General features: G+C 41.3%; 1 protein-coding gene across 4 annotated transcripts in view; it reads right to left on the reverse strand.

The window, feature by feature from the left end:
* Positions 1 to 23,579, reverse strand: part of pitpnm2 (phosphatidylinositol transfer protein, membrane-associated 2) — a 90,368-nt gene extending 66,789 nt beyond the window's left edge. For 2 of the 4 annotated variants that reach the window (XM_080418881.1, XM_080418878.1), the window contains exons 1-3: positions 20,652 to 20,943; positions 13,190 to 13,299; positions 7,773 to 8,078 (exon numbers count right to left, since the gene is read on the reverse strand). In XM_080418881.1, the coding sequence (XP_080275007.1) occupies positions 7,773 to 7,850 (78 nt within the window). In that variant the 5' untranslated portion in view covers positions 7,851 to 8,078; positions 13,190 to 13,299; positions 20,652 to 20,943. Of the gene's footprint in view, positions 1 to 7,772; positions 8,079 to 13,189; positions 13,300 to 14,539; positions 14,669 to 20,651; positions 20,944 to 23,427 lie in introns of those variants that run through there. The other 2 variants (XM_080418879.1, XM_080418880.1) reach the window with 2 other exon arrangements.
* Between the last annotated feature and the right edge of the window lie 1,970 nt (positions 23,580 to 25,549).

The raw sequence follows: 25,549 nt of genomic DNA on the forward strand, positions 1-25,549 counted from the left end.
AACACTCTATAGCAATGATTACTATCATTGACTATATACCTATTTAACTTATTTTAGCAAAAACATCACTTGCTGCACCTTTACGTGATCATTCATGTATTTTGCTATATTAATGTTTCGTGGTTAGTAACTAGGTAAAGTTAGATTAATGCATATTATGGGTCATTATTAACAGTCATAGTGGAATGGTCAAGACTGCCCCTGCTCAAGAAGCTTTATCTGCTCAATACTTTGGGGAGGAGGTAGCAGGACTGCAGGATCGGCACTGATTGTGACAGCAAATTTTGATTTAGTTTTAGTCATAGTCTTGTGATAAAATTCTGTTTAGTTTTAGTCATATTCTATTTCATGAGCTTGTAGATCAGCTATTTTCGGTGTGTGACACCCGCGCGCACCCATGTATGATAACTTGTGTTAGTTCAACTGGATCTCTTCTCCACTCGTCCCTCCCTAACATTTTTGTCTAGTTTTTATTTGCTGACGAAATTGTCAATATATTTAGTCATAGTTTTAGTCATCTTGATTTTTTTTTCGTTTTTGTCAGTGAAAAAAGGTAGTCAACGAAAATTTTTCGTCATAGTTTTAGTCGACGAAATCAACACTGCTGGTAATGAAGGCTGTAGGAGGCAAATAGCTTGGAAATGAATGTAATCTTGCAGACAATGTAATTTAGGAAAGGAGCTAAGGGCTTACATCATCTCCCTTGATCTCTGCATGCCTTCTCTGAGACACAGGGCTGGATTTCAGCAGAATTAGATCGGTAACAAATCATCTCCGATTCAATGTACTGTACCATACACCTCTTAACCACTTAAAGGAGCATGAAACCCTACAGGCTGATTATGTAGTTTGGTTTTCCAGTTCAGGTCAAAACGGCAAGGTAAAACCATGGCAGGCATAAGACTGATTCAAGAGGTGATGAAGGTGCTGTAAGGTGATGAGCTTATGAACATTCTGAGCATAGGAGCTTTAAGAGATCCAGAGCTCTCTAGAACACTGTTTCCCAAACAGTGTTCATATGTGGGTCGCGGACACATTATCCTTTGTTTTTTGTTTTTAATAAATATTATTTCAAAAGATTTCCCCCCCAAAAAAAATCGAAATTAAGTTAAAAACATAGGTTTTCTAAAAAATATATAATAATCCATTCATTAGAGGGGAAAAAATACATTTAAGAATAGTGAAAATAGCATATCTACAAGCTCACAACACATCGGATCACAACGTGTTGTGAGCTTGTAGAGCGGCTATTTTCCCTGTTTGGGTCCCGGGGAGACATCAAATTTCTCTATTAGGTCTCGAGCTAAAAGGTTTGGGAACCACTGCTTTAGAATACATGACCAGAATGACAGCTCATCAGGTACAAACAACACCATTCATTGTTTTTTCCCCCAACAGTCTGGGACAACATCACCTCTAGAAATACTCGAGGCCACATTTGACACCGACAGTGACAACATGCCACCCTGGGAACAGCAGTATTTGTACACCTCTCAATAACCATAGGAACATAACCTTCACCCGAATCTGGTCTGCTTTCAACCCAGATCTCCCTGCTACACTGTCAGGAAACGACATAGTTCAATCCTTAGTGTTAATTTCAACTCTGAAGAGTGTACAAATGTAATGTACTTTTTTTCTATCGATTAGTCACCCTGTGGAGACTTGAATTCATGATTTGTTTTTGTTTTTGTCGCAAGACAATAATTTGATGACCAGCCAACCGGTAGGCAGCGGTTCCGGTAGGAGACACAAAGGAGACTCTTTGTGTCTCTCCAGAACCGCTGCCGGTCATCAAATTATTGGCTTAGGAATGCGACAAAAACTAAAGAAATATCCATGAATTCAAGTCACCATGGGGTGACTAATCGATAGAAAACAAGTCATTTTGAACTATCCCTTTAAGAACAGACACAGGATTAGTACAGAGGATGTAGAATCGGTGTAGCTGCTGCTGTTGGTGTCTCATGAGCAATAACACGCGTGTGCGTGCACGTGTACACACACACACACACACACACACACACACACACACACACACACCACCCACACACACACACACACACACACACACACTTACTTTGTGGCAGGGGCAAAGTACTTCATGCTACTTAAAGGAGCACTCATTTTCAGCCTTGTCTTCATATAATTGGTCCTCACTAATGCTCATTATATGATGATAGCATTTCTGTCTAGTGCCTACTTGCTCTGTGTCTCAGAGGAGGGCTGGGGACAGTTCACCGCCTACCAGTGACATAATCGCTATAGGCGCATTTGATAAATGCAAACAAGATTTATTTTGTTTGTCCCTTCAAATTGACGCAAAAACAATTTGAAGGCTTTTGTTGCTGTTGTGGTTGTTATTTTGGGAGCATTTTCCAGCCTTTATTTGGTAGCGACAGGAAATGGCAGGAGACGAAAGGACATGCAGCAAAGGGCCTCAGGTGGGATTCTGCAGCTTGTACAGTATCTGCTTTGAATAGCCAACGCTAAAGTCTAAAATGACAGATGCTTTCCCGGTTTTAATGGGTTAAGTAAAGATATCTTGATGATTGATGATACAGTATAATGAGATAAATATAATTTAGGCATCAATTGGCCCTAGTATTTAAGGAGACTGCCCTATTACACTGTAAAAATCCACAATGTTAATTTCACTCAAAAAAAATCGACTCATACTGTATAGGTCCAAACACTCCATATTTGACTGTGAACTGTCATGGATATCTGATACTGTACATGACCTGAATCCGTGAAGCGGTGCTTACTCGAGTGGTCTGCCTGAACTTGCTCCCTGGCTTGCTTTATTTTCAATACCGCAGCAAGAAGGCAAGAGTGTAATGGATAGTGGACAAAGAATGATGCGTGGCTGGTTGTGAGCTCGTTCATGCAGACACACTCGAGAGGTTTACACACACACGCGCGCACACACACACACACACACACACACACACACACACACACACACACACACACACACACACACACACACACACACACACACACACACACACACACACACACACACACACACAGACTATGTGGGCGATGTATATGTGAGGTGTCTGCAACACTGACGTGTCAAGCAGTTGACCAGTCTGGCGGTCTATTTAAGCTCAGGTCATTCACAGTTGTTCCTCATGCTGTCAGCGTCACTGAAGGTTGGTATGCGTTTGTTTGTTTATTCCCACCACCACCCCAGCACCGCCAGGGTTCTGTATAATTCTGTAAAATAATAACCTCTGTGCTCTTAAATGGTTGTCTTCTAAATGTGCTGAGCAGGGAGAAATATATAGCCGAGCCTGAACACCAAGATCAAATATCACATTCACAGTATAATGTTTACATTTTATAAATAAAAATGTTTCAGTCTAACTGTGGCTTATCGGACGGAAATGAGAGAAAGAACACAAGCATGAAACGTACACAAGTTAAGTAAGAGAGAAAAGGATGAGAGAAACAAATGGTCCAAGAACAAATAGAGGGTATCACTGTACACGTTGGGGACAGCATCATGGGCCTGACTTTGCCGAGGGTCTCATTTCTGCGAGGCTGAACTGAACCCTGAATAATTAATGACTCAGCAAGGTGACCATATAGAGCAGCAGGTCACACTGTGCTGTACATTACCTTCCATCCTCTGGTCGCTACTGTCCTATTGTAGCAAACATTAGCTGCCACCACATCAGCCTTCACTGGATTCACTGGATGGCCAGAATTTTAGGGGTGCGTAAGTTAATCAAACTAATAGGTTTAATCGATTATAAAAAATAATAGATTTTAATAAAATACGTATAATATATGTATATATAATATTTTTATTTTATTATTATTGGTTGCAGAAACCATGTTTTATACTTTTTATGTTTTTTAGTAAATTAATGCCCTACTTCGCCACTACAGTGTCACACAAAAGTAGGAAAAATAGCCGATCTACAAGCTCAAAGCATTTTGAACATGTAGATCGGCTATTTTGGCCATTTTTATATTAGAATTCTGAAAAGTAACGGTTTTGGACACGTTTTTTTTTAATACAATAGCGAAAATAGCTGATCTACAATCCCAAAATGCATCGCAATGTGATGTTACGTGGGCTTGCAGGTCAGCTATTTTTGGTATTCGTTGTACAACAAAGCATGTGGAGCTTAAGTGGTTAAAGCCTATTGACTGTGGAGGAAAAGCTAAACCATATACCACAGCCAACAGTCATTGCTCTTCCTTGACATTAATAGTCCTGGCAAATCTTTGATGCGTGCTTCAAATCATTGTGCTGTCGGGAAATTAATCCTCTCCCACACAACCGTAAGCCAGATTATACAACGGGTAGTTCCGGCCAAGCATTCTGATGAGTTGGAACAGGCTCTCCAGCTGTGCTCAAAACACAATGAAGGAAACCTAGCCGTGTTCAAATTAAATAATACATCACTATAAAATATTAGTCTGCCAATGATTAGAAATAAAGCCAACTGTTCACCCTTGATATGACTAATGGCATCGTCCATCAGCTGTGCTGGTGACGCGGCGCTAACGCTACCATTTTAGAAATGCATGTGAAGTTACAACAAGATTAAGCTAAAAAAGGAAGTTTGATGTTTTTATACAGTACTGTATGTGTTGTATTTATAGATCATAGGATTTACGGAAATCCTATGATCTCTAGAAAGCATTAGCTGAAGTTGGCTATAGTCTCATTCAAGACCTCATGTATTTCAGATATAACACTAGCAAAACGTTTCTATTTTGAGAGCGAATTGCCGCAAAATATAAAAAAAAAATATATATATATATATTATATTATATTATTTAGTTTTTTTGGCAACCATTATATAATTAGCACTCTGGTGGCACAGTGGTAAGCACCTGCCCACCACCGTGGAGTCTAGGGATTTGAATCCATCAGTGCATCAGGCTTTGTCGGGTGTCTATACGTATATGAACACAATTGGCCCGTGTTCAGGGGAGGGTAGCCGGGCGGGGAGGGTGATATTTGTCACTGTACGTACTCCTACAAGGCTGGGGCGGCACCTGTCAGCAGGGAGTGTTGTGCGGGAGGAGTGGGACGGAGGTAAAAAAAAGAATTGAATACTCTAAATTAAAAAGAAAAAAACATTGTATAATTCCATTATTACACTGGGTGTGCTTTACCATCATTATTGACACTGTCATGTACAGCAGTGTTTCCCAAACAGTGGGCCAGGACCCATTTTCTAATTAATTAATCAATCATTTAACCGATAGTGTTAATTGATTGCACAATGTGTGCTTTATTTGTGGTCAATAATGACAGTACAAAGTGCTAGCCTACTTGTGTTTGGTCAGTGTGCAGTTGATCCCGTGCAAATCATGGATGAACCAGAATGTTGCCTTTAACCTCCACTGACTGTATGCCGATTTAACCCTTCATGCAGCCGACGCCTGACCATTACAACCGTACAGTTAACATTTTTATGAATCTCTGAACCAGACTTTCTTCCGGCCAACAGTGACATCTTTGTAGCTTTTGGCCCGGCGATGATAACACTTTCAACTTGTTTTGAGGTGGAATTGAGGTCACAGTTTGTGAGTCATCTTTTGATAGTTTTTTTAACTGGGGCAGAGCGTTCTTTGTTCCGCTGTCTTTGAATCTTGGATGCAAGTTGTTGCTCTCCACATTTCAACATTTCGTTTTTTCTTAGTACAATGAAATAACGTTGTTGTACAAGAGTGTAGCACATACAGTAAGTAGGGACAACTCATGACGTGTCAAAAATGGCACGCGTTGTGAGCTTGTAGATTTGCTATTTTCGCAGTTTACATCTGGCTGTGAGTGTTATAAATATTTAACTAATGAAAAGTATTAAAGGGATATTTCACTGTGTTTTTTAAATAACTTTTTTCCTTCGTTTTTTATAATTTTGGGGGAAGAAAGAATTATAAAATAATAAAAAAATGAAATAAATGAAAAGAGTAATTGAAAAAACACGGCCCCCTCATGCAAAAGAAGGACAATATCAGTCACCAGAAACAAGGATGTGTGTTTTCAATTAATCTAAAATGGTTAAAATGGAGTTTGAAGTTACAATGGGTTTATATATAGGAAGGGGGTGTGTCTGATAAAATGAATATCAAATATCTAAAAACTGAATCAAGCAACTTAAAAACTGTCTGAAAACTGCACATAAAAGCCTGAGTAGACGTTAAAATGACCCCAAACATGTTTGAAAGTGGGCCCGGACCGCTATAGTGGTCTGGGCACCTAGGCTCTGATGTAGCCTGACAGCACGCCGTGGGTTCGAGTCCCAATCCCGACGGGCTTTGCTGCATGTCACTCCCCATCTCTCTCTCCAAGCTGTCTGACTTCACTTCACTATCAATAAAGGCAAAAAAATAAGCCATGTTTGAAAGTGAAATATCCCTTTAACAAGAGCTTGTGATGATAAATAATAACTACATTGGATCATTAGAATACAGGTTCTTCTGTCCATTTCGTGTTACAGTCTTTGGCAAAGGTTTCTACCCAACAGCGACGAAATGATGTTGTGTCTCATAAACCTGTAATTAGTTTTATATGATTGCATAAACCTGTCTGATTTTGTTGTGACAACGTACACTTCATTACCGTTTAGAAATTAATTTCCTACCATCGTTCCTCAAACTGCAAAACTATCATTATTTTATTACATATACTTGAATAAATACCACAATGAGTAAAGATTAGTACATTTAATTAATGAATTAAAACATACCACTGTACAGTACACGTATAGAAATATAGTGTACTGTACAAATAGATATAAACAATGAACAAAACTGGTAACAATATTGTCATAACAAATGCAGCAGAACAATTTCTCTCTCTCTCTCTCTCTCTCTCTCTCTCAAATACATAATTATACAGTACATATCAGAATATACAGTATTGCTATGCTACAGGTGATGTCACTGGTGGTTACTATGGCAGCAGTCTACTGTGATGCATAGAAGGAGGTGGGGTCCAGCAGTATGCATTTGTGATGGTGTGTGTGCGTGTGCGTGTGTGTGTGTGTGTGTGTGTGTGTGTGTGTGTGTGCGTGCGTGTGTGCGTGCGTGCGTGTGTGTCGCATGCATGTGTACGACTACGTGCGGTCATTTGTTTATGTCATCATAAATGATATGATCATATATGAGCTCTCTCTCCTCCATTGGATAAAATTGGTATCCTGAACTGAAAATGTATTCTCTGGAGATTCAGGGAGACCCTGTTACTGAACAAACACAATAGCAATGAGTACTATCAGAACATAGAGCTATTTAACACTTAATTTAAGAAATAAATATCACTTACTGCACCTATAAAAAAAAATAAAAAAAAACACACGACTCAGTAGGTTTGCTCAGGATACGGGAAAAAAATGGTGTGTGTGTGTGTGTGTGTGTGTGTGTGTGTGTGTGTGTGTGTGTGTGTGTGTGTGTGTGTGTGTGTGTGTGTGTGTGTGTGTGTGTGTGTGTGAACAAAGAGAAACACAACCCAGAAGACATATGGTGCAGCAGGTGTTGCAGAGGAACTTGCGTTACCCTCTTGACCCTCTCCTGCTCAACAATACTATGACGTCTCTGACCCCTGTGAGTGACCTCGCCACCCTCATCAACCCGAATTCACCTCACCAGGTTAACCACTTAAAACACTTGTGTAAGTAATTGACCGGGGTTCCCCTGGGCTCTATAATAGGGCCCTTCCTTTTTTCAGCCCCTTCACTAAATCTTTTCGCAGAAAATAGCTGTCATTGAAAGCATCAATCAATCAATCAACTCACCTGGATCATGTAGAGCTGAGCGATCCGATACTCGTCCACACTCATCGGCATGGGGATGTGGTACTCCTTGATTAACATGGTTGTGCTTGACGGGGTAGGGTGTGTGTGTGTGTGTGTGTGTGTGTGTGTGTGTGTGTGTGTGTGTGTGTGTGGTGTGTGGTGTGTGGTGTGTGTGTGTGTGTGTGTGTGTGTGTGTGTGTGTGTGTGTGTGTGTGTGTGGTTACAGTATATGAGGAGAGCGGACCTCGTGGAGGTGCACTACCCAAGCACCATGTGCAAACAGCTTGACGTCATTGTCACTCGGGCCTGTCGAGGAGAAGAAAGAAGCACAGTGCAAAAAAAAAATATGATACTCCGAATATAATATCAATTCAGGGTATAGATATTTACAGCATAAGGATACATACAAATGGAAAATCTACTGGCCACAGCAAGCCAACAATACCACAGTCCACTGTTTTGTCTGCCAAACTCTGCTCTACAGATTTGCATTTGTAAACAGGACAGTTGGCCACTTGTCTACGTTACATTGTTAGGCAAGAAGCAATGACCTCCACCTACACTATGTACTTACATTACAAAGGAGTGTCAATGACCGGACTCTGCTATGCATACCTGTGGATTTGAGAGGGGGGTACTACTGTGGAAACGGGAGATATTTTGGGTGCTGGGCCGTGCGAGGTTGTGCGAGGCCATAAGGTGTGTTTCAGAGTGGTGCTGGGCTACTTGTGTGGAAACCCAGCTGTGTGTGGTTAAATGAGTGTTAAAGGGATAGTTCACCCCAAAAAATATTTTTTTTCCAATCGATTAGTCCACCCATGGAGACTTGAATAATAGATTTTTTGTTTTTGTCGCATTCCTAAGCCAATAATTTGATGACCAGCGGACCGGTAGGCAGCGGTCCACCGGTCCCGGTAGGAGACACAAAGGAGACTATTTGTGTCTCCTACCGGAACCGCTGCCGGTTATCAAATTATTGGCTTAGGAATGCGACAACAACAAAAAAATATCCATGAATTCAAGTCTCCATGGGGTGACTAATAGATAGAAAAAACGCCATTTTGGGGGTGAACTATTAAATTGCTCTATATTCAGATAGTAATCACTGCGATAGAGTCTTCCTTTTCTTCTTTTGGCTATAATTCAGGGGTCGCCACAGCGGGCCATCATCTATTTCCGTTCTGTGCATCTTCCTCGGTCACTCCCAGTCCCAACCACCTGCATGTCCTCTCTCACTGCATCCATAAAACCACCTCTTTGGCCTTCCTCTTACTCCTCTTTGCCTGGCAGCTCCATCTTCAGTATTGCTTTTGCTTTATCACCCAAACCTTTCCAACCCGGGCTGTCCCTCTAATGTCGTCCATTCCTGATCTCGTCCCTCCTTGTCACTTCCTAATGAATGAATCGTAGCGCCCTCAGTCCTGCCACCGCCAGCTCCACCTCCTGTCTTTTCATCAGTGCCACCATTTCCCAGCCGCACAGCGTAAGCCAGTCTCACTGCTGTCTTATGGGCCTATATACGCCTTCCCTTTCACTCTGGCTGGTACCCTTTCAGTGACAAATCACTCCTCCTGACAATTTGTTCTCCATCCGTTCCACCCTGGCCGCACTCTCTTCATCTCTCCCCTCTCCACTCCCCATTACTTTGGGATACAATTGAACCCGAGTATTTAAACTCCTTCACCTTCACCACCTCATACGCGCATACATGCATACAAACATACTGTCATACTGCTGCTGCATAAAATTCCTCTTCTCTCCTCCCTTCCAGACGAGACAAGAAAAGGGCTCAGGGACGATCCTTGGCGTAAACCCACCTCCACCTTGAATCCATCCGTCACCACTGTCAACGCTGTCCTCATAATATGAGGCTATGTTATATCCTGCACCATTCTGACATACTCTTCTGCCATTTAACCCATTAAGACCTGAGGCCAATTCTACAAATGCCTTCTAAATAAGTGGGTTCTCAAACTTTTTTCGTGCCAAGGACCCACACATTTATATGTATTTGGCCGAGGACCCCCCCCCATCTGAAAATGTTTTGTGCCAGGGACCCCCCCAGAAGAGAAGATTTGTGTAAAAAGAAAAAGAAAATCTGAATTTTTCAAACAATTTCACGATTTTTCTAAAATGTAAACAAAAAGCTTGCAGCTTGTACATCTGCTTGTATATCTGCTATTTTTGAGAACCCCTGTTCTAAACCAAGTGGTTCTCAACCTGCGGGTTGTGACCCCCAGGGGTGTCCCCACATGATTTGGGGGGGTCCCCAGATGACAGTGAAGTGACAATTTAAGGACTTTTAAGACATCTTTACACCAAAAAACTAAAAGAAGATGACCATTACTGTATAAAAAAGTAATCAACAAACAAACCGGTCAAACATTGGCCAAATTGTTAAATAATATAAGAAAGAGGGAAAAAAAATGAAAATAGCGGCCGCTCCCAATGCCTCACAACGCCAGGCGTTGTGAGCTTGTAGATCTGCTATTTTCACAATATTTATCTGTGGAACCGAGTCAAAAAGGTTGAGAACCCCTGTTCTAAACCACTGTTCTAAAAAAAAAATCAAGTTTTTTTAAAATGACACAGATGCTTTCCCTGTTTGTATAGGTTAAACAAAAGACCTGACGTGTTGTGAGCTTGTAGGTCGGCTACTTCCACTTTCTTATTTATTTTGAAAGTATAAAGTCATTAAATGATGTCAGTCAATTCTTTGCAAATTTAAGTTATTTGTCATAATCTGCCCTGTGGAATTTCTGTTTACGCCAAACAGAGATCACATTTTTATCTAATGTTCAATGCCAAAAAACGCAATTAAAATCGTCTATCCCAATTATTTGAGTGACAAGTAATCGTCAAGTAAATAAAATGTCATGATCGTGACAGGCAGCCCTAGACACACGTAGGGCTGTCACCTGTTGCCTTTCCTCTATTAAAACAATATTTTCACCAGAAGACAGAAAGTGCCTTGGATTTATTTTCCTTGTTAGTCTGCAGTCTGCACCACACTGGGGAAACAAAGCAGCACTTCTTGGACACTTGTGTTTATATTCTCTGCCACTCCTGACTTCATTATGCAATACCTCGCCTCTCTCAGCAACAATGGTGGGAAGTAACTAGTACATTTACTCAAGTGCTTAAAGGGATATTTCACTTTCAAAAAAACTTTGGGTCATTTTATCATCTACTCAGGCTTTTGTGAGCCCCCCAGACCGTTTTTAAGTTGCTTGATTCAGTATTTAGATATTTGATATTCCTTTTTTCAGACACGCCCCCTTCCTATACAAACCCATTATAACTTCAAACTCCATTTTTAACATGTTAGATTCATCAAAAACACCCGTCCTTGGTTTTGGTGACTCACCCTGCCCTCCTAATACGTGAGGGGGCCGTGTTTTTTCGATAACTTTTTTCATTTATTTTTAATATTATTTTTGGAAAATGAAAAAAATGAAATACAATAAAAAAAACAAATTAAAAGAAATGGAAAAAGTTATCAAAAAAACACGGCCCCCTCGCGTATTAGGAGGGCAGGGTGAGTCACCAGAACCAAGGACGGGTGTTTTTGATAAATCTAACGTGGTTAAAATGGAGTTTGAAGTTATAATGGGTTTGTATAGGAAGGGGGCGTGTCTGATAAAATGAATATCATATATCTAAATACTGAATCAAGCAACTTAAAAACGGTCTGGGGGGCTCACAAAAGCCTGAGTAGATGATAAAATGACCAAAAGTTTTTTTGAAAGTGAAATATCCCTTTAAGTACAATTTTTACTTTACTGGAGTATTTCCAACTTTCAATACTTTTACTTCTACTCCGCTACATCTCAAGAGGCAAATATTGTGCTTTTACTCCACTGCAATTATTTAAAAACGTTAGTTACTAGTTACTTTGCAGATATAAAATATTATGTTCTAAAACATACATTAACCACTTTAGCCCTATTTTATACCTAGGCTATTTGAAATTTGCCAATCTACAAGCTCACAACAACGCGTCGCATATGTGAGCTTGTAGATCTGCTATTTTCAAACATTTTAGTACTTTTACTTTTGGTCCTTTAAGTATATTTTGTTGCCAATAGTTTTGTACTTTTACTCAAGTAACATTTTGAACACAGGTCTTTTACTTGTAACAAGAGTATGTTTATATTGTGGTCTTACTTTTACTTAAGTAAAAATATCCGAGTACTTCTTCCACCAATGCTCAGCAGTCAGCACCCTAAATGCTTTCTCTAGGTCCACAAAGACACAGTGTAAGTCCTCCTGACCTTCTCTATACTGTGCTTCTTCATCAACTATTAAAAAATAGCAGATCTACAAGCTCATAGCATGAGCTTGTAGATCTGCTATTTTTGAAAAAACCTGAAGATTTGTGCAAATCTTTGAATATATATATATTTTGAAAGCGAACATTTGTAACTGTCAAATGTCTCAACATATATCTTGCTATATCGGTGGTGCTCAAACTTTTCAAAGACCCCCCAAAATGATATGTTGTTCCAGCCTCCACCACAATCTTTGCTTCTGGGGGGTCAAAGATTGTGGTTAAAAATGTTGTTTGAAAATATATATATATATATTCAAAGAATTGCACAAATGTTCAAGATAAAAAAATAGCAGATAAATGTCACCTCTCCTCTTAGCTATAGCCTCTACTAACCTACTCTTTCTCATACTGTAACTTCATGCTGTGGCTCATCATCAGCTATGATAGAAATACTCTGCTACAAGTTAAAGTCCAGAATTCTACATTTACTTGAGTAAAAGTACAAGAATATTGGTAGCAAAATGTACTTAAAGTACCAAAAGTAAAAGTGCTAAAATGTCTGAAAAAAGCTTGTAGTGGAGTAAAAGTACAATATTTGCCTCTGAGATGAGTAGAAGTGAAAGTATAGACAATTGTAAATACTCCAGTAAAGTAAAAGTACCTCAAAATTGTACTGAAGTACAGTACTTGAGTAAATGTACTTGGTTACTTTACACCACTGCTATAGAGTGCTAATAGAGTGCTATACAATAGAGTGCTGTTAGAGTGTTCGTTCAATAACAAGTGGGGTTTCCCTGTCTCTACAGCTCTTTAGCAAACAGAAAATACATTTTCAGGTCAGGATAACAACTTCATCCAATCAGGAGAGAGAACTCACACATGGATAAAGGACCAAACAAAGTGAAATTGGAAGTGATGAAACAGATGAATGAGCACACAAAATTAGAACTGGAACACAAGCTGCTAAATTGTCTTTGTGGCGTTCTCTCTCCTGGTTGGATGGAATGTGTAATAACAGAGCTTCAGCTTTTAAACAATAAGCTTTTTCTAATAACCAAAAAAATATATATAACTTTAAAGCATCCAAACCAACACCACCACAGCCCACTGTTTTGTCTTCTTCATTTATATATCATTTACTTACTAGTAAGCTACTTCCCATGTGTGTCCTGGTGCGTGGCTCACCATCCCTGCTCCAGATATATTACAAGGTAATCCAGTGACCCAGTGACATCCCCATAATGCTCAGGCAACCTAAATCCCAACAGAGAGAGAGAGAGGGAGAGAGAGGGAGAGAGAGAGAGAGAGAGAGAGAGGGTGAGAGAGAGAGAGAGAGAGAGAGAGAGAGAGAGAGAGAGAGAGAGAGACGGTTCTTTGTCTGTAGCCGTACAAAAAGCAGGTCCCTTCATTTCGTCGGGTGCAGGAACTATGCCGAGTGTGCCGGCAGTGGTGTTAAGTAACTAAGTACATTTACTTAAGTAGGCTACGTACTTAAGTAAAAAAAAAAAAAATTGTACTTTACTATTTCCAATTTTCTGTACTTTTACTCCACTACAATCATTTGAAAACTTTAGTTACTAGTTACTTTGTAGATTCAGATTGCTATTACAAAACATACATTAACCACTTCAGCCCTATATACATTTCGGCCATTTGAAAATAGTCGATCTACAACAATGCCGCGATGCAACGCATTGTGAGCTTGTAGATCTGCTATTTTTTAAGGATTTTTATACATTTGAAAACTGAAATGGGACATTCTGCATAATGAGTACTTTTACTTCTGGTACTTTAAGTACATTTCGATGCCAACACTTTTGTACTTTTGCTCAAGTACGTTTTGAATTCCGGACTTTTACTTGTAACAGAGTACCAGTCAGAAAGTAACAAAGGCTGTTCCTAAGAGACTGTGCACAGGGAGCAGTGATAGACGGCCACGCCTCTGCCAGCAGATACAGTAGATACACCTCTAGAGACCTATAAGCCCTCGTGCCGGTGCGTCTCACTCCCCTCAGTGAAGAGAGAGCGTTAAAAGGGGAAGGAAACCCTAGTCCAACTTTCGATTTTGTTTTTGGTTAAAAAATGCAGCAGGGTAAAAAAAACATGGCAGTCTGACCTGCACTGCACACTGAGACATGAGCAATGCAGCTGCAGCTGATACAATTATTTAAGGGTGTGTTCGATTTAGGTGTGTCACTGTGCGTTCACAATACTGACTACGCTTGCACACATGGCACAGGCACATGCAAATCTCACACACCCATTATGAATTTGATTAGCTGCAGCTGCTTTGCCCACTAGCCTGCCACACTGTAGTTTTTAACATCAACCGGAAAACAAACTACAGAATCGGCCTAGGGTTTCATGCCCCTTGAACCACTTATTTCTGAAAGATATTAGATCTACAACAGCTTGTTGATCTGCAATCTTAGATTGTTTTAAACGTTTTTTTTTACATTTAAAAAATGTACTGTATAATAGAATTTTCACCTACAGTATAGTGCCATTCCCAAAATAGGGAGGCCAGGTAGAAAGTGGTTAAGTGGAATGTTCAGCCCCCTCTTAGAAAAAAAACTGCTGGCTAGCCATCCAATGTCAACATGCCATTATCCACATAAGCCGGTTTCTTGTCCATTTCCTCCAGCAAAGGTGTCCTCAGCTGCCCACAGGTGTAGTGTGCAATGTTGACCTCGGTGGACACAGACTGTAGTACTGTACAGTACTGTATGTGTGCACCTGCCAAAGCACCACAGTAAACAGCAGACTCCACCCACACACACTAAGGAGCAGCCAATGCCATAGACCAGTTGAGGAGTCACATGACCTCGCCCGTTTAATCTTGGGGGGATTAGCAAGATGCATTTTATAGGCTGTGTCGTGCGTGAGAGGGGAACAGTGTGTGTGTGTGTGTGTGTGTGTGTGTGTGTGTGTGTGTGTGTGTGTGCGTGTGTGTGGGGGGGGGGGGGGTGCAGGTCTATGCTACCTATTGACATTTGGTTTGGTCTTAGAGGTTTGTGCCGCATTAGTTCACCTGCCTCAGAGTGACCTTCTGCTGTACCAGTGATGAGACACACAGTGGTTGGTTTACAGCAGCGGTTCTCCAATCTTTGGGCCAGGGCCCACTGGAGGGTTGTGAGGATTGGTGGTACAGCCGAATAATTGCCAAAACAGTACCATTTTTATGATAATATAACATAGTCATGGTATGTTTTCTTTAAAACCTTGAAAGAAATTAGGTTTCTTTGTGGTAGGATAAATAGGAACTTATGTTAGCCAGAATAGTCGATTGATTGATCATTAAAATAAACACAAAAAATGTACATGGCCCACCCATGGGTGGGTCGCGAACGCTTTCAAGATTTCCCAGTGGGCCTCTTCCCAGAAAAGGTTGAGAACCACTGGTTTAGAGTCACCTGGCAATCTCTGAATAACAACATGATTACAGAAGGAGACTTACAGAGAAAGCAAGACTTAACCACATGAACCCTAGCATCTTTATTCTGATGGAGCATTCTGCGAAAATTGCCGATCTGAGCTTGTAGATCGGCTATTTTCGGCAAAGATATTTAGAGCAAAAACAGGAGGGGGGCCTAGTATATATAGCCCTTGGGAATACCGTCATCTAAGTATAAGCCAGGTTTAAGCGGTATCATAGCTTGCAAATAAAGCTGCGTGTCTTTCTTTATCCACAACATATCACGTCTGCTCTGTGCTTTAATCTAAGATCTCTGACAAACTACATTACATAACCAAGCTATATGACCACTTAACATAAGCCACAAACCCATAAACACCAAGCCTTTTATACAGCCTGATGAAGTGTCTAGAAAAAGAGACATAAAACCCCCATTAAGCAAAGAGTGAAACAGACAGATCCATGCATGGACATATTGGACAACCATGCATTTCTCCATCCTGGTGAATCAGCACATCAAAGCCATTTCTGAAAGGAAAGTGTGTGCCACGACTTGGACCAGCGATATTACATGACTTAACAGTTTATCATCTACCTTCAGGGCCATGCTAATTAAACCTGTCTGTCTGTCTGTCTGTCTGTCTAACCGTCTGTCCGGCACACAAGCAATCAATCGAGGACAAGGAAGAAAACTGAAATCGTTATTTAAATCCTATCAGAGTGAGTCAAATTGTACACTATGTACATTGTACATACTGTATATGATAGATGTCATTTCTACACATTACTACTGTACACTGTGTGTGTGTGTGTGTGTGTGTGTGTGTGTGTGTGTGTGTGTGTGTGTGTGTGTGTGTGTGTGTGTGTGTGTGTGTGTGTGTGTGTGTGTGTGTGTGTGTGTCCTTGTGTGCGTAATACAGTGCGTTGTCTGTATTGTGTTTCAACTGTAACATATTGTGTTGCATACCCAGTAGCAACACACACACACACACACACACACACACACACACACACACACACACACACACACACACACACACACACACACACACACACAACACTGCAGGTTATGGTTCAGTCACCACTAATGAGCCGAGCACTACTAGCCTGCACATAAACACATTCTGCAGCATGGGCTCTGAGCTGCCTGGCACATCTCATGTACTGCAGTGGTTCTCAAACTTTGTCGCGTCAAGGACCCCCAAATTGATATGTATTTGGCTGCGGACCCCCATCCGAAAAGAGTTTGTGCCAGGGACCCCCAGAGGAGAAGATTTGTGTTATTCAAAATCATCCAAATATTTGATATTTTTCAAAAATGTCCAAAAATGGCAGATGTACAACAGGACCACTGGGGGCCACTTTGAGAACCAATGATGAACTGCACTTCAATTACATCTTTCACTCGAGCCAGTCTGGGCAATGCTTTCTGTTGTCTGGGCCTACGCCGATACCCAACCTGTTCACCAGCGCCTAGACACTGCTTCTAAACCTTTCTGAGCTCTGGACCACTAGTATGAACCTTCCAAGGACCACCCCCCACCCCATCTCATGGACCACTAATGGTCCATGGACCACTGTTTGGGAAACAGCTGGTCTAGGCCTACCCTAATATACCCTGCCTGTGCACTATGACGCCAATACATTTTTATAATTCCCGTCTATGAATTGTATTATTCATTTGAATGTCAGCTTCATTCTCATACTGTATGACTGCATTATTTAATTCATTGTACTGTACGTTCACATTGTTATGGGTACGTCTGAAATCTGAATGGGCTATTATGTGTCCTAGCATAGACAGTAAACAGGCTGATAGAAAGAATGTACACCTGCGTAGTGTTCATGGGAGGGAGGAATGCAGATCCAAACCCTGTATCGGGTCCATTTGGTTCTATTTCTATTCCCTGGGTTAGATTTGTATCCTCTTTGAATTCTGTTTTCAGCCATTACTCTCTTGTCAGTTTCAGGAAACATTCCGAGGCAAGCAGACACTGAACCGTTGAATTGAAACTTGATTTCTATATTATTCATTAATAAATAAATGAATTCATTAATTAATTAGAATGTATAAAGACTAGGGCTGGGCAATATCAAAATATTGCCCAGCCCTAGCTCAAACCCAAAAGCACAGTCTGGTTGAGTTCTGCTTGCCTGGTAAACCATCCCGGTCGCGTGAATTCACATTATCATGCGTCTTCTGCAGACCGGTCTTCACGCAACAGGGATAGTTTACCAGGCTAGACTTCTGCCTCAAGGCCAAAGAATAAACATCGACCACACTAGGAGAGATATCAGCTGATGGCTGAGTCAATACCTGTGCAATAGCAATAGAAAAGAGACATACTGTACAAGAAGATTCACTGATGACTGAATACTGCACAGTGGGCTGTTCTCACATCTTGCAACGGTACTACCTCTTGCATTATGTGAGGTGTATATTTTTCTACTACATAAGCCAGATTTCTGCTTGTGTGTAAAGGTCTATTGTGGACTATAGTGGTACTCACACATTTTCATGCCAAGGACCCCCAAATTGATACGTGTTACGCCATGAAAATATTTTGAGCCAGAATTAGAAACCTATAATCTGAACTGTCATCCTTATACAGTACAATTCGCTCACTGTATTACCTTGGCTTCTACAGTAGCTGGGGAAATTAAAGTTGTCAAGAGTTGACAAGTGGCCGACTCTGGCCCTGCAAGTTTGGACCCAAAACATAAACGACCTAAATGGGCTCAACCAATGGCCTCGACTTGCGGGCTTGCGCATCGAGGTCGTTCATAACGCAGACGCATAAAGGACAATAATGCACAAGCTTATGGGCCCAACATGTCATCAAACCCACTGGCCCAAACCCAGGAAGTATGCGCTGGATGAGCAGGTTTCATTGAGATGAGTGAGCAGGGATTTGCGTTCCTTCTCCAGATATAATATAGCTCAATGGGCGTCCCTATTTTGTGCATAGGAATAATGTTTCAGATATAGGGAAAATAGCCGACCTACAGACAGTACAAGCTCACAAATGCAGGGTTTCCAGTTTCCACATAGCAGCCCAGCACTAGCCTGGCATTGACCAGACTGTTAACGTGGATCCACTCTCACATTCCTCCCCGGAATCAGTCTGGACTTCGGCCCATAGGGAGCAAGTATGAGAAATCAGAAAATGATCGGGCCAATCAGTGACTGCGTTTCAACTGCAGTCCGTACAACAGTACAGTGAAAAGCATCAAAATCGTTTTCTGATTTCTCATACTCGCTCCCTATGGGCCGAAGTCCAGACTGATACCAGGGAGGAACGTGAGAGTGAATCCACGTGATCATTCTAGCCAATTGCCAGGCTAGCCCAGCACCACATCACACCTTATGGCCTCGCACAGACTTGTATATGGAAACAACGGCACAAGTAGGCAGTGCGGTGTGGTGTGGTGTGGTGTTGTGTGGTGTGGTGTGGGGACTTGCCAGTGGAAACCCAGCAGCATCGTTACATTGCACATTTGCAACATGTTGTGAGCTTGTAAGATATGCTATTTTCTCTATTTGTGAAATAGGGTTGAAGTTAAACTGTTCCTCACCCCTGTTGACCCCCAGAAACCCTCTCAGGGACCCCTTTGAGGACCACTGGTCAAGACCATTTAATAAACAGCTACTTGATAACACACTATAGACACTATAAACCTTGTTTTCCCAAGATGTCATGCACTAAAACACAGATGTAGTAGCGATCTGTTTTTTTGTTGTTGTTGCTGTAGCCAACACTGTAGTCACTGGTTTTCATACCTTTTCTGTGCAAACGAAGATCCTTGCCAGGCCTCTGGTCAATTTTCTTTTTTACCATGGTAGGATATACACTGATTACAGTACTACAATATTCTTCAGATCTTAAGTATAATGAATCAGATGCAGCCACACGCCAGAGCAACACACACGTTCATAACACCAACAGGCAAGTACTACAATATACACTCTGATCACATACTGTATCAAGTACAAGCACTGTTGTACCTCAAAGTACTATATACTATACTATACACTCCAATCATATGCTGTGCCTCCTCGTACAGTACAAACATACCTGTTGATCTGACATTGCACTTTATTCTGTACATTTATTCAGTCCAGAGAAAACGACAGAAGCAGTAATAGGTCATCACATACAACTATCAATATCAATATGGCACAATTCAAACTGTCTTTAGATGCACAGTCAAATCCTCAGTGTCGATTTATCCATTTGTAACTCAGAGAGAATACAAATGTCCATTTGGTTACATTTGTATATTCTCAGAGTTAGATTAGCATTGGGGATTTACTATGTATTCCGGGTGATTTCCCACCGTCACCGGCGTACAGTGGTCAGGAACGTCCGCTCCTGACTGATCGTGCCGCACATGACAACCGCCCAACCCCACCACCACCACCATTAAAAACATGTTGCACACCACCGATCTCGCCTCATCGGATGGACAGCAAACGGAGCGCCCCCCCCCCCCCCCCCCCCCCCAAGCCTCGTTGGATTAGTGTGCGTGCAATCACCGTTAGTGGTGAACTTATCAATTATAGAATCGCAAGCACCCAAAAACGTACGGTATTCATCACAAACGGCAAATGTGTATTTGCCCACGCCACAAGGCAGTAAAAGCCATGCATTGCATCATGTATCCCACCCCACCTACTGTGGTAACACTGACGCCTACCTCTAAACCAGAATAATTATGGTGTCTTCTTCCGCAAACACATCTCTCCTCCATTTGCGGTTAAACTGCTCTGGGGTGCAAGTCAAATACCTACTGTAACAGCCCGGCATCCTTCCTCCACGTAGCTCCCATCATCTCATCCACCTGTGCTTTTAACCACTTAAAAACCCTATACACTTTGTTGCATAACAGCAAAAATAACTAATCTACAAAGCTTGTAGACTTAGTTGGTAGATCGTCTGTATTTGTGGGAATATTCGCCCTTATTTTCGTTTGTCTGTTCCTGCTCGGATGTTTGTCTATGTTTGCCTGTTATGTCATGCTCAAGAATAGGGATGCTACAGGGTTCATGTGGTTAAACCGGTGCAGACATGGGGAGAGAGGAGAGCGAGAGAGAGTGAGAGCCACGCTGTGCTGTGCATTCCCATGCTAAAGGCTATACAGAACAGAGACAGTACATTATTCACACACATAACAAGGCAGAATCATTTACCTTACAGTAGGAAACACCTAAACCCAGCTACACCAAGCGTTCCGCTGAGTTTGAGGCTGCTGAGCGGGCCATTCATTCCACATCTTGATCCCAAAACACAAACGACATGTAGCAGTTCAGGCGTTGTATTAGCAGCCACATTGCTACTGACCAGGGTGCTCTGCTGTGAAGCTGCTGTCAGAGTGCTGTCTGCAAATCTGGCTCAAAACAACCGCAAAACGCAGATGAAAACGCTGATGTTTTAAATCCTCACTGTGGAATCAGAGGAGCAGGTATCAGGTCTCTCTCTCTCTCTCCCTCTCTCTCCCTCTGCCTCATCCACCCACCGCTCAGTTTTTCTCCCTTCCCTCTCTCTCTCTCTCTCTCTCCGTCACTGCCCTCCTCAGGACCGGGTAAGCTCTGTTACCATGGAGATGCATGAGGCTGCCGCCCGATTGGTGGCTTTTGTTGTGATGCAGGAAGTCCGACGGGCACAGCCTACTAGTTAATAAATGCAACTATAGGCTCTGTAATGATTCCCTCTCTCCGTCTCCTCTAGCAAATCCTGCTCTTCCATGCTTTTCCCTATCCATTTCATTCCTTTTTTTCCACAAACGCCATAGTGATTAAGAATGGTTACAAGATTATGTATTGATATATCCTATTATACAAGTGCATGCTCCTATATAATGCAGCAAGAGGGGAAATATTAATAAAACCAATAAAAAAGCATGTATATTTAATAAAAATCAAATCAAGTGTTTTAGAAATGTTGTCTTTCCTGGTGTAGGCATTACTCACCTGCACTATCCACAGAATTTGAATGAACCATCTGTGTCGTGCCGTCGTGAGGCCTCGGCTCTTTGACTATCAAATCAGTGAATGAACAATGTGCTTGTGCTCTTGATGAATAACACAAATGTGTTTTACAAATAGACCTATTTTTTTCCACATGGATTCCACTCTAGAGGTACACACACGCCATCTGTGAATGAGTGTGTGTGTGTGTGTGTGTGTGTGTGTGTGTGTGTGTGTGTGTGTGTGTGTGTGTGTGTGTGTGTGTGTGTGTGTGTGTGTGTGTGTGTGTGTGTGTGTGAGAGAGAGAATGGGATGCACACTGTAAGGGGCGCCATATAAATGCACCATTTACCCTCTCCGCCTACAGATACATCTGGGGAAATCTAAATTCAATATATTGGCAAGAACAGCAGCAAGAACCTCCGCTAAACAAACCTATGCCCACTGCTTTGAAAGCCAAATCCTAATACATAGACAGATTATCAGAGAAATTCAGGTGCCAGACGGCGCAGCAGTAAAAGTTACAGATACAGGCCATAGAAGTATAGTAGGTACAGATGAGCAACATCACAATAAAGACACCCTCAAAAGTATACAGACGTGCAGTATACACACACCCTATAGGCCTATAGTATACAATCATCCCGCCTGGTGCACAACGATAAAGAGACTAGCAAGGTAAGCATAGTTATGACGTCAGTATTAAATATACAATATATAATCCTAAATGAATAATCTTAAATCCTTCCGTATACCCCCCTCTCTCTCTCTCTCTCAGAGCTGCAGAGACGGACACACATCGTCACAATGAAATGGCTTGCTGATGGGTACTCCACCCAGAACACACACACACACACACACACACACACACACACACACACACACACACACACACACACACACACACACACACACACACACCTTCCCTATCGGATGATCAGCAGAAGCCAGCTAACAGAATCAGCCTGCGTTCTATCTATTACATTACACTAAACACCTCCGTTCCACTGGGCTCCCTCCTGCATATGAATGTCACTCGCTGCTCCTGTGTGAATGATGTTACATCTACACCTTATCAGTGTTCCACACCAGACCCATTTCCACACACACAGTGGTGGAAAAAGTACTCACATGTTTTACTCAAGTGAAAGTATCAATACTGCAATGTAGAAATACACAAGTAAAAGTCCGGAATTCAAAATGTACTTGAGGCAAAGGACAAAAGTATTGGTTATTTTAACTAGTAACTAAAGTTTTCAAATAATTGTAGTGGAGTAAAAGTCGAATATTTGCCTCTGAGATATAGTGGAGTAGAAGTTAAAGTACAGGAAATTGGAAATACTCAAGTAAAGTAAAAAATACCTCAAAATTGTACTAAAGTACAGTACTTGAGTAAATGTACTTAATTACTTCCCACCACTGGATATTAGCAACAGTAACACGTTTAGTCAACATGTTTCATTGGTTCCACGCCCCCCCAACCAATCCCTGCATTAACCACCTAAGCCCTATTTTAAAATATTGTCACATAGATGTACATTTTAAAATGTTACGTCGCATCATGACGCATTTTGAGTTTGTAGATTGACTATATGACGTTTTAAAAGCATTTAAATATGTCTATAATGACATGCAACAAAAAGGGATGCATGGGTTTAAAGTGTCCCTTTGTACCTGTTCAGCCCACATTATTTAGGTGACAGAGCCACAATACACATTAAATAAATGTGACATAATTAGACTGCCAGTGTAGTGGAAAGTGGTGGTCACGCTTAATAGTTGAATTGATTAAAGATAAGATCTATTGACTTCAATGTTGTTATCATCATTGTTGGGGTATGAGTACATTTCTTAAGATTATTTAGTCCAGCACAATTTTACCATGAAAAGTAAGTAATCAGGTATAACACAAGGTAAACATAAATCGTATTTAGATCAAAGCATCCTTGAATGAATGTCAGATTTGGTAACATACAGTACTGAAGTGTTTGCCACCTACCCAGAGTCCTTTTTCAATTCCATTCTTCTTCCTGCAAATGAGAAATATACGATTACGCCAAACAATTATCATCTACAAAACAAAGAATGGATTGTCTAATCAATTCCATGTTTGACCCCAAAAAAATATATAGAAGAGAGGCCACCCTCTGCTGTCTGTTATGAAACAGCTTTGAAATGATCCACCAACTTCCTTCCTTTATTCAGTTAAAGGAGACAGCTATATGAACAGCCCCTAAGCCTATGAACAACTTGCAAAACGGCTTTTCTACTTCTCTTGGGGAGGATGCAAGATGTGGAGAGAAAAAAAAGACGCAGAAAGGATGTGGTTAAACAGACGCAATCATGATGTCACAATAACAAAAGAAAGAAGTGAGGGATGATTGGGCCACACACACACACACACACACACACACACACACACACACACACACACACACACACACACACACACACACACACACACACACACACACACACACACACACACACACAGTCAATAAGTGCGAACGTGCCCCTGAAGTGAGAACTGACTGATGATGAGCAAAGACAGTCTATTTTTAGACCTGGCACGTGTGTGTGTGTGTGTGTGTGTGTGTGTGTGTGTGTGTGTGTGTGTGTGTGCGTGTGTGCGTGTGTGCGTGTGTGTGTGTGTGTGTGTGTGTGTGTGGTTGCTGGCATTTGGGCTGGTGAGGGATATTATTTGTGACATGTCTCCTTGGTTCTGTTAAGTGACGCCAATAAATGACCCCCTAAGAGAGGCGGGGGATCTCAGCGAATCATCAAACACTGTCTGTTCATCTGTTCATGCTTTGTAGCTCTCGGTTTACGTCACACACAAAAACACACATTCGACACAGTGAAGTCTCCACTGTTTGCGTTTACCAATGCTCAGAGTTGCACAAACAGATAAATTATAATAATGGATTAATACATTCATTCATTTTACTGTGATGGAGCAACAGTGAAAGGAGGCATTTCTACGTTTTATCCTGACATGACTTGGTTCATTTGAAGTTTCTAGCCGTAAGAAAGGAAGGGCGCAGCTTTGCTTTGACTGTTTTGTGTGGGAAATATACTACTGCCATGAAAGATGAAAGGAATCACTCAGAAGGTTTCTAGGCCCAAATCCAAGGCATAAACCAGACTGTAAAATCGCTAATCTTGTTATCTTGTCGTGTTAGCATCTCAGCTTTTGGTGCTATAGGCCTGGATGAGATCATACTTTAATGTTTATTTTGCAGTGTTGGCATAACTCACTTGGTGAAGCACAGAGGTGGCCCTGTTCCCTTTTGGTTATGTAAATGTACTGTGCATGCAAACAAATGTGAATGTTTGTTGAACATTATGGAAATGCACGTCTAAAATCGACCAAAACACTGATGTGGAACAAAACCGCTTCTAAGTAGACAGTACAGGAGTACAAGAATGATACCACCAAACAACCTTTTATTTCGCTTAAGCGTTGTTTTATAAAGAAGCATTTTCATAAGTAATGAAAATAGCCATTCAAGCTTGTAGATCAGCTATATACGCTATTTTTGAAATGCATGACTATATGACGTGCCCAAAATAGGGACGCCAGCTTGAAAGTCAACTGTGGTGTTGGCTTTCCACAAAATACATTGTATCCTATCCTTCATTATTGCAATATTATGTCTACAAGGTTTGTCTGTGAAGATGCAGTTGTCTGCCATTTCATATGGAACATATTGGTTTCTATTCCATCATTGTTTCCATTAAAGGACCAGCATATTTGTCAATCAATCAATCAACCAATCAACCCATTTTTTTAATCCTCTTTCAAACTGGTCACTCAGAGCATACATACAGTTGCATGCGCAATAAAAAGAGGGTGTGAGGGCAAGAATGATTATGAACGTTATCGTTTGAGAAAGAGACAATAGACCACTAACACCACTGAGGTTGGCAGCGGTGTTAATCAAGACAAGAGATGGAGCTCCGCTAACCATCCAATACCATTACTGTCTGGCCTGCTTCCAGGCCCCTGAAGCTGGGTAATATACAGTTGGCCTGCTAGCCTTGCATAGCATTGGGGGGACACAGGCTGCACAGTGGCATCTGGTCCCTTTACTCATCATCATTTGTCACTAACCACTTTC

The sequence above is a fragment of the Gymnoscopelus braueri genome (assembly GCF_963280865.1).
Source record: "Gymnoscopelus braueri genome assembly, chromosome: 22".
In the NCBI taxonomy this organism is placed as follows: domain Eukaryota; kingdom Metazoa; phylum Chordata; class Actinopteri; order Myctophiformes; family Myctophidae; genus Gymnoscopelus; species Gymnoscopelus braueri.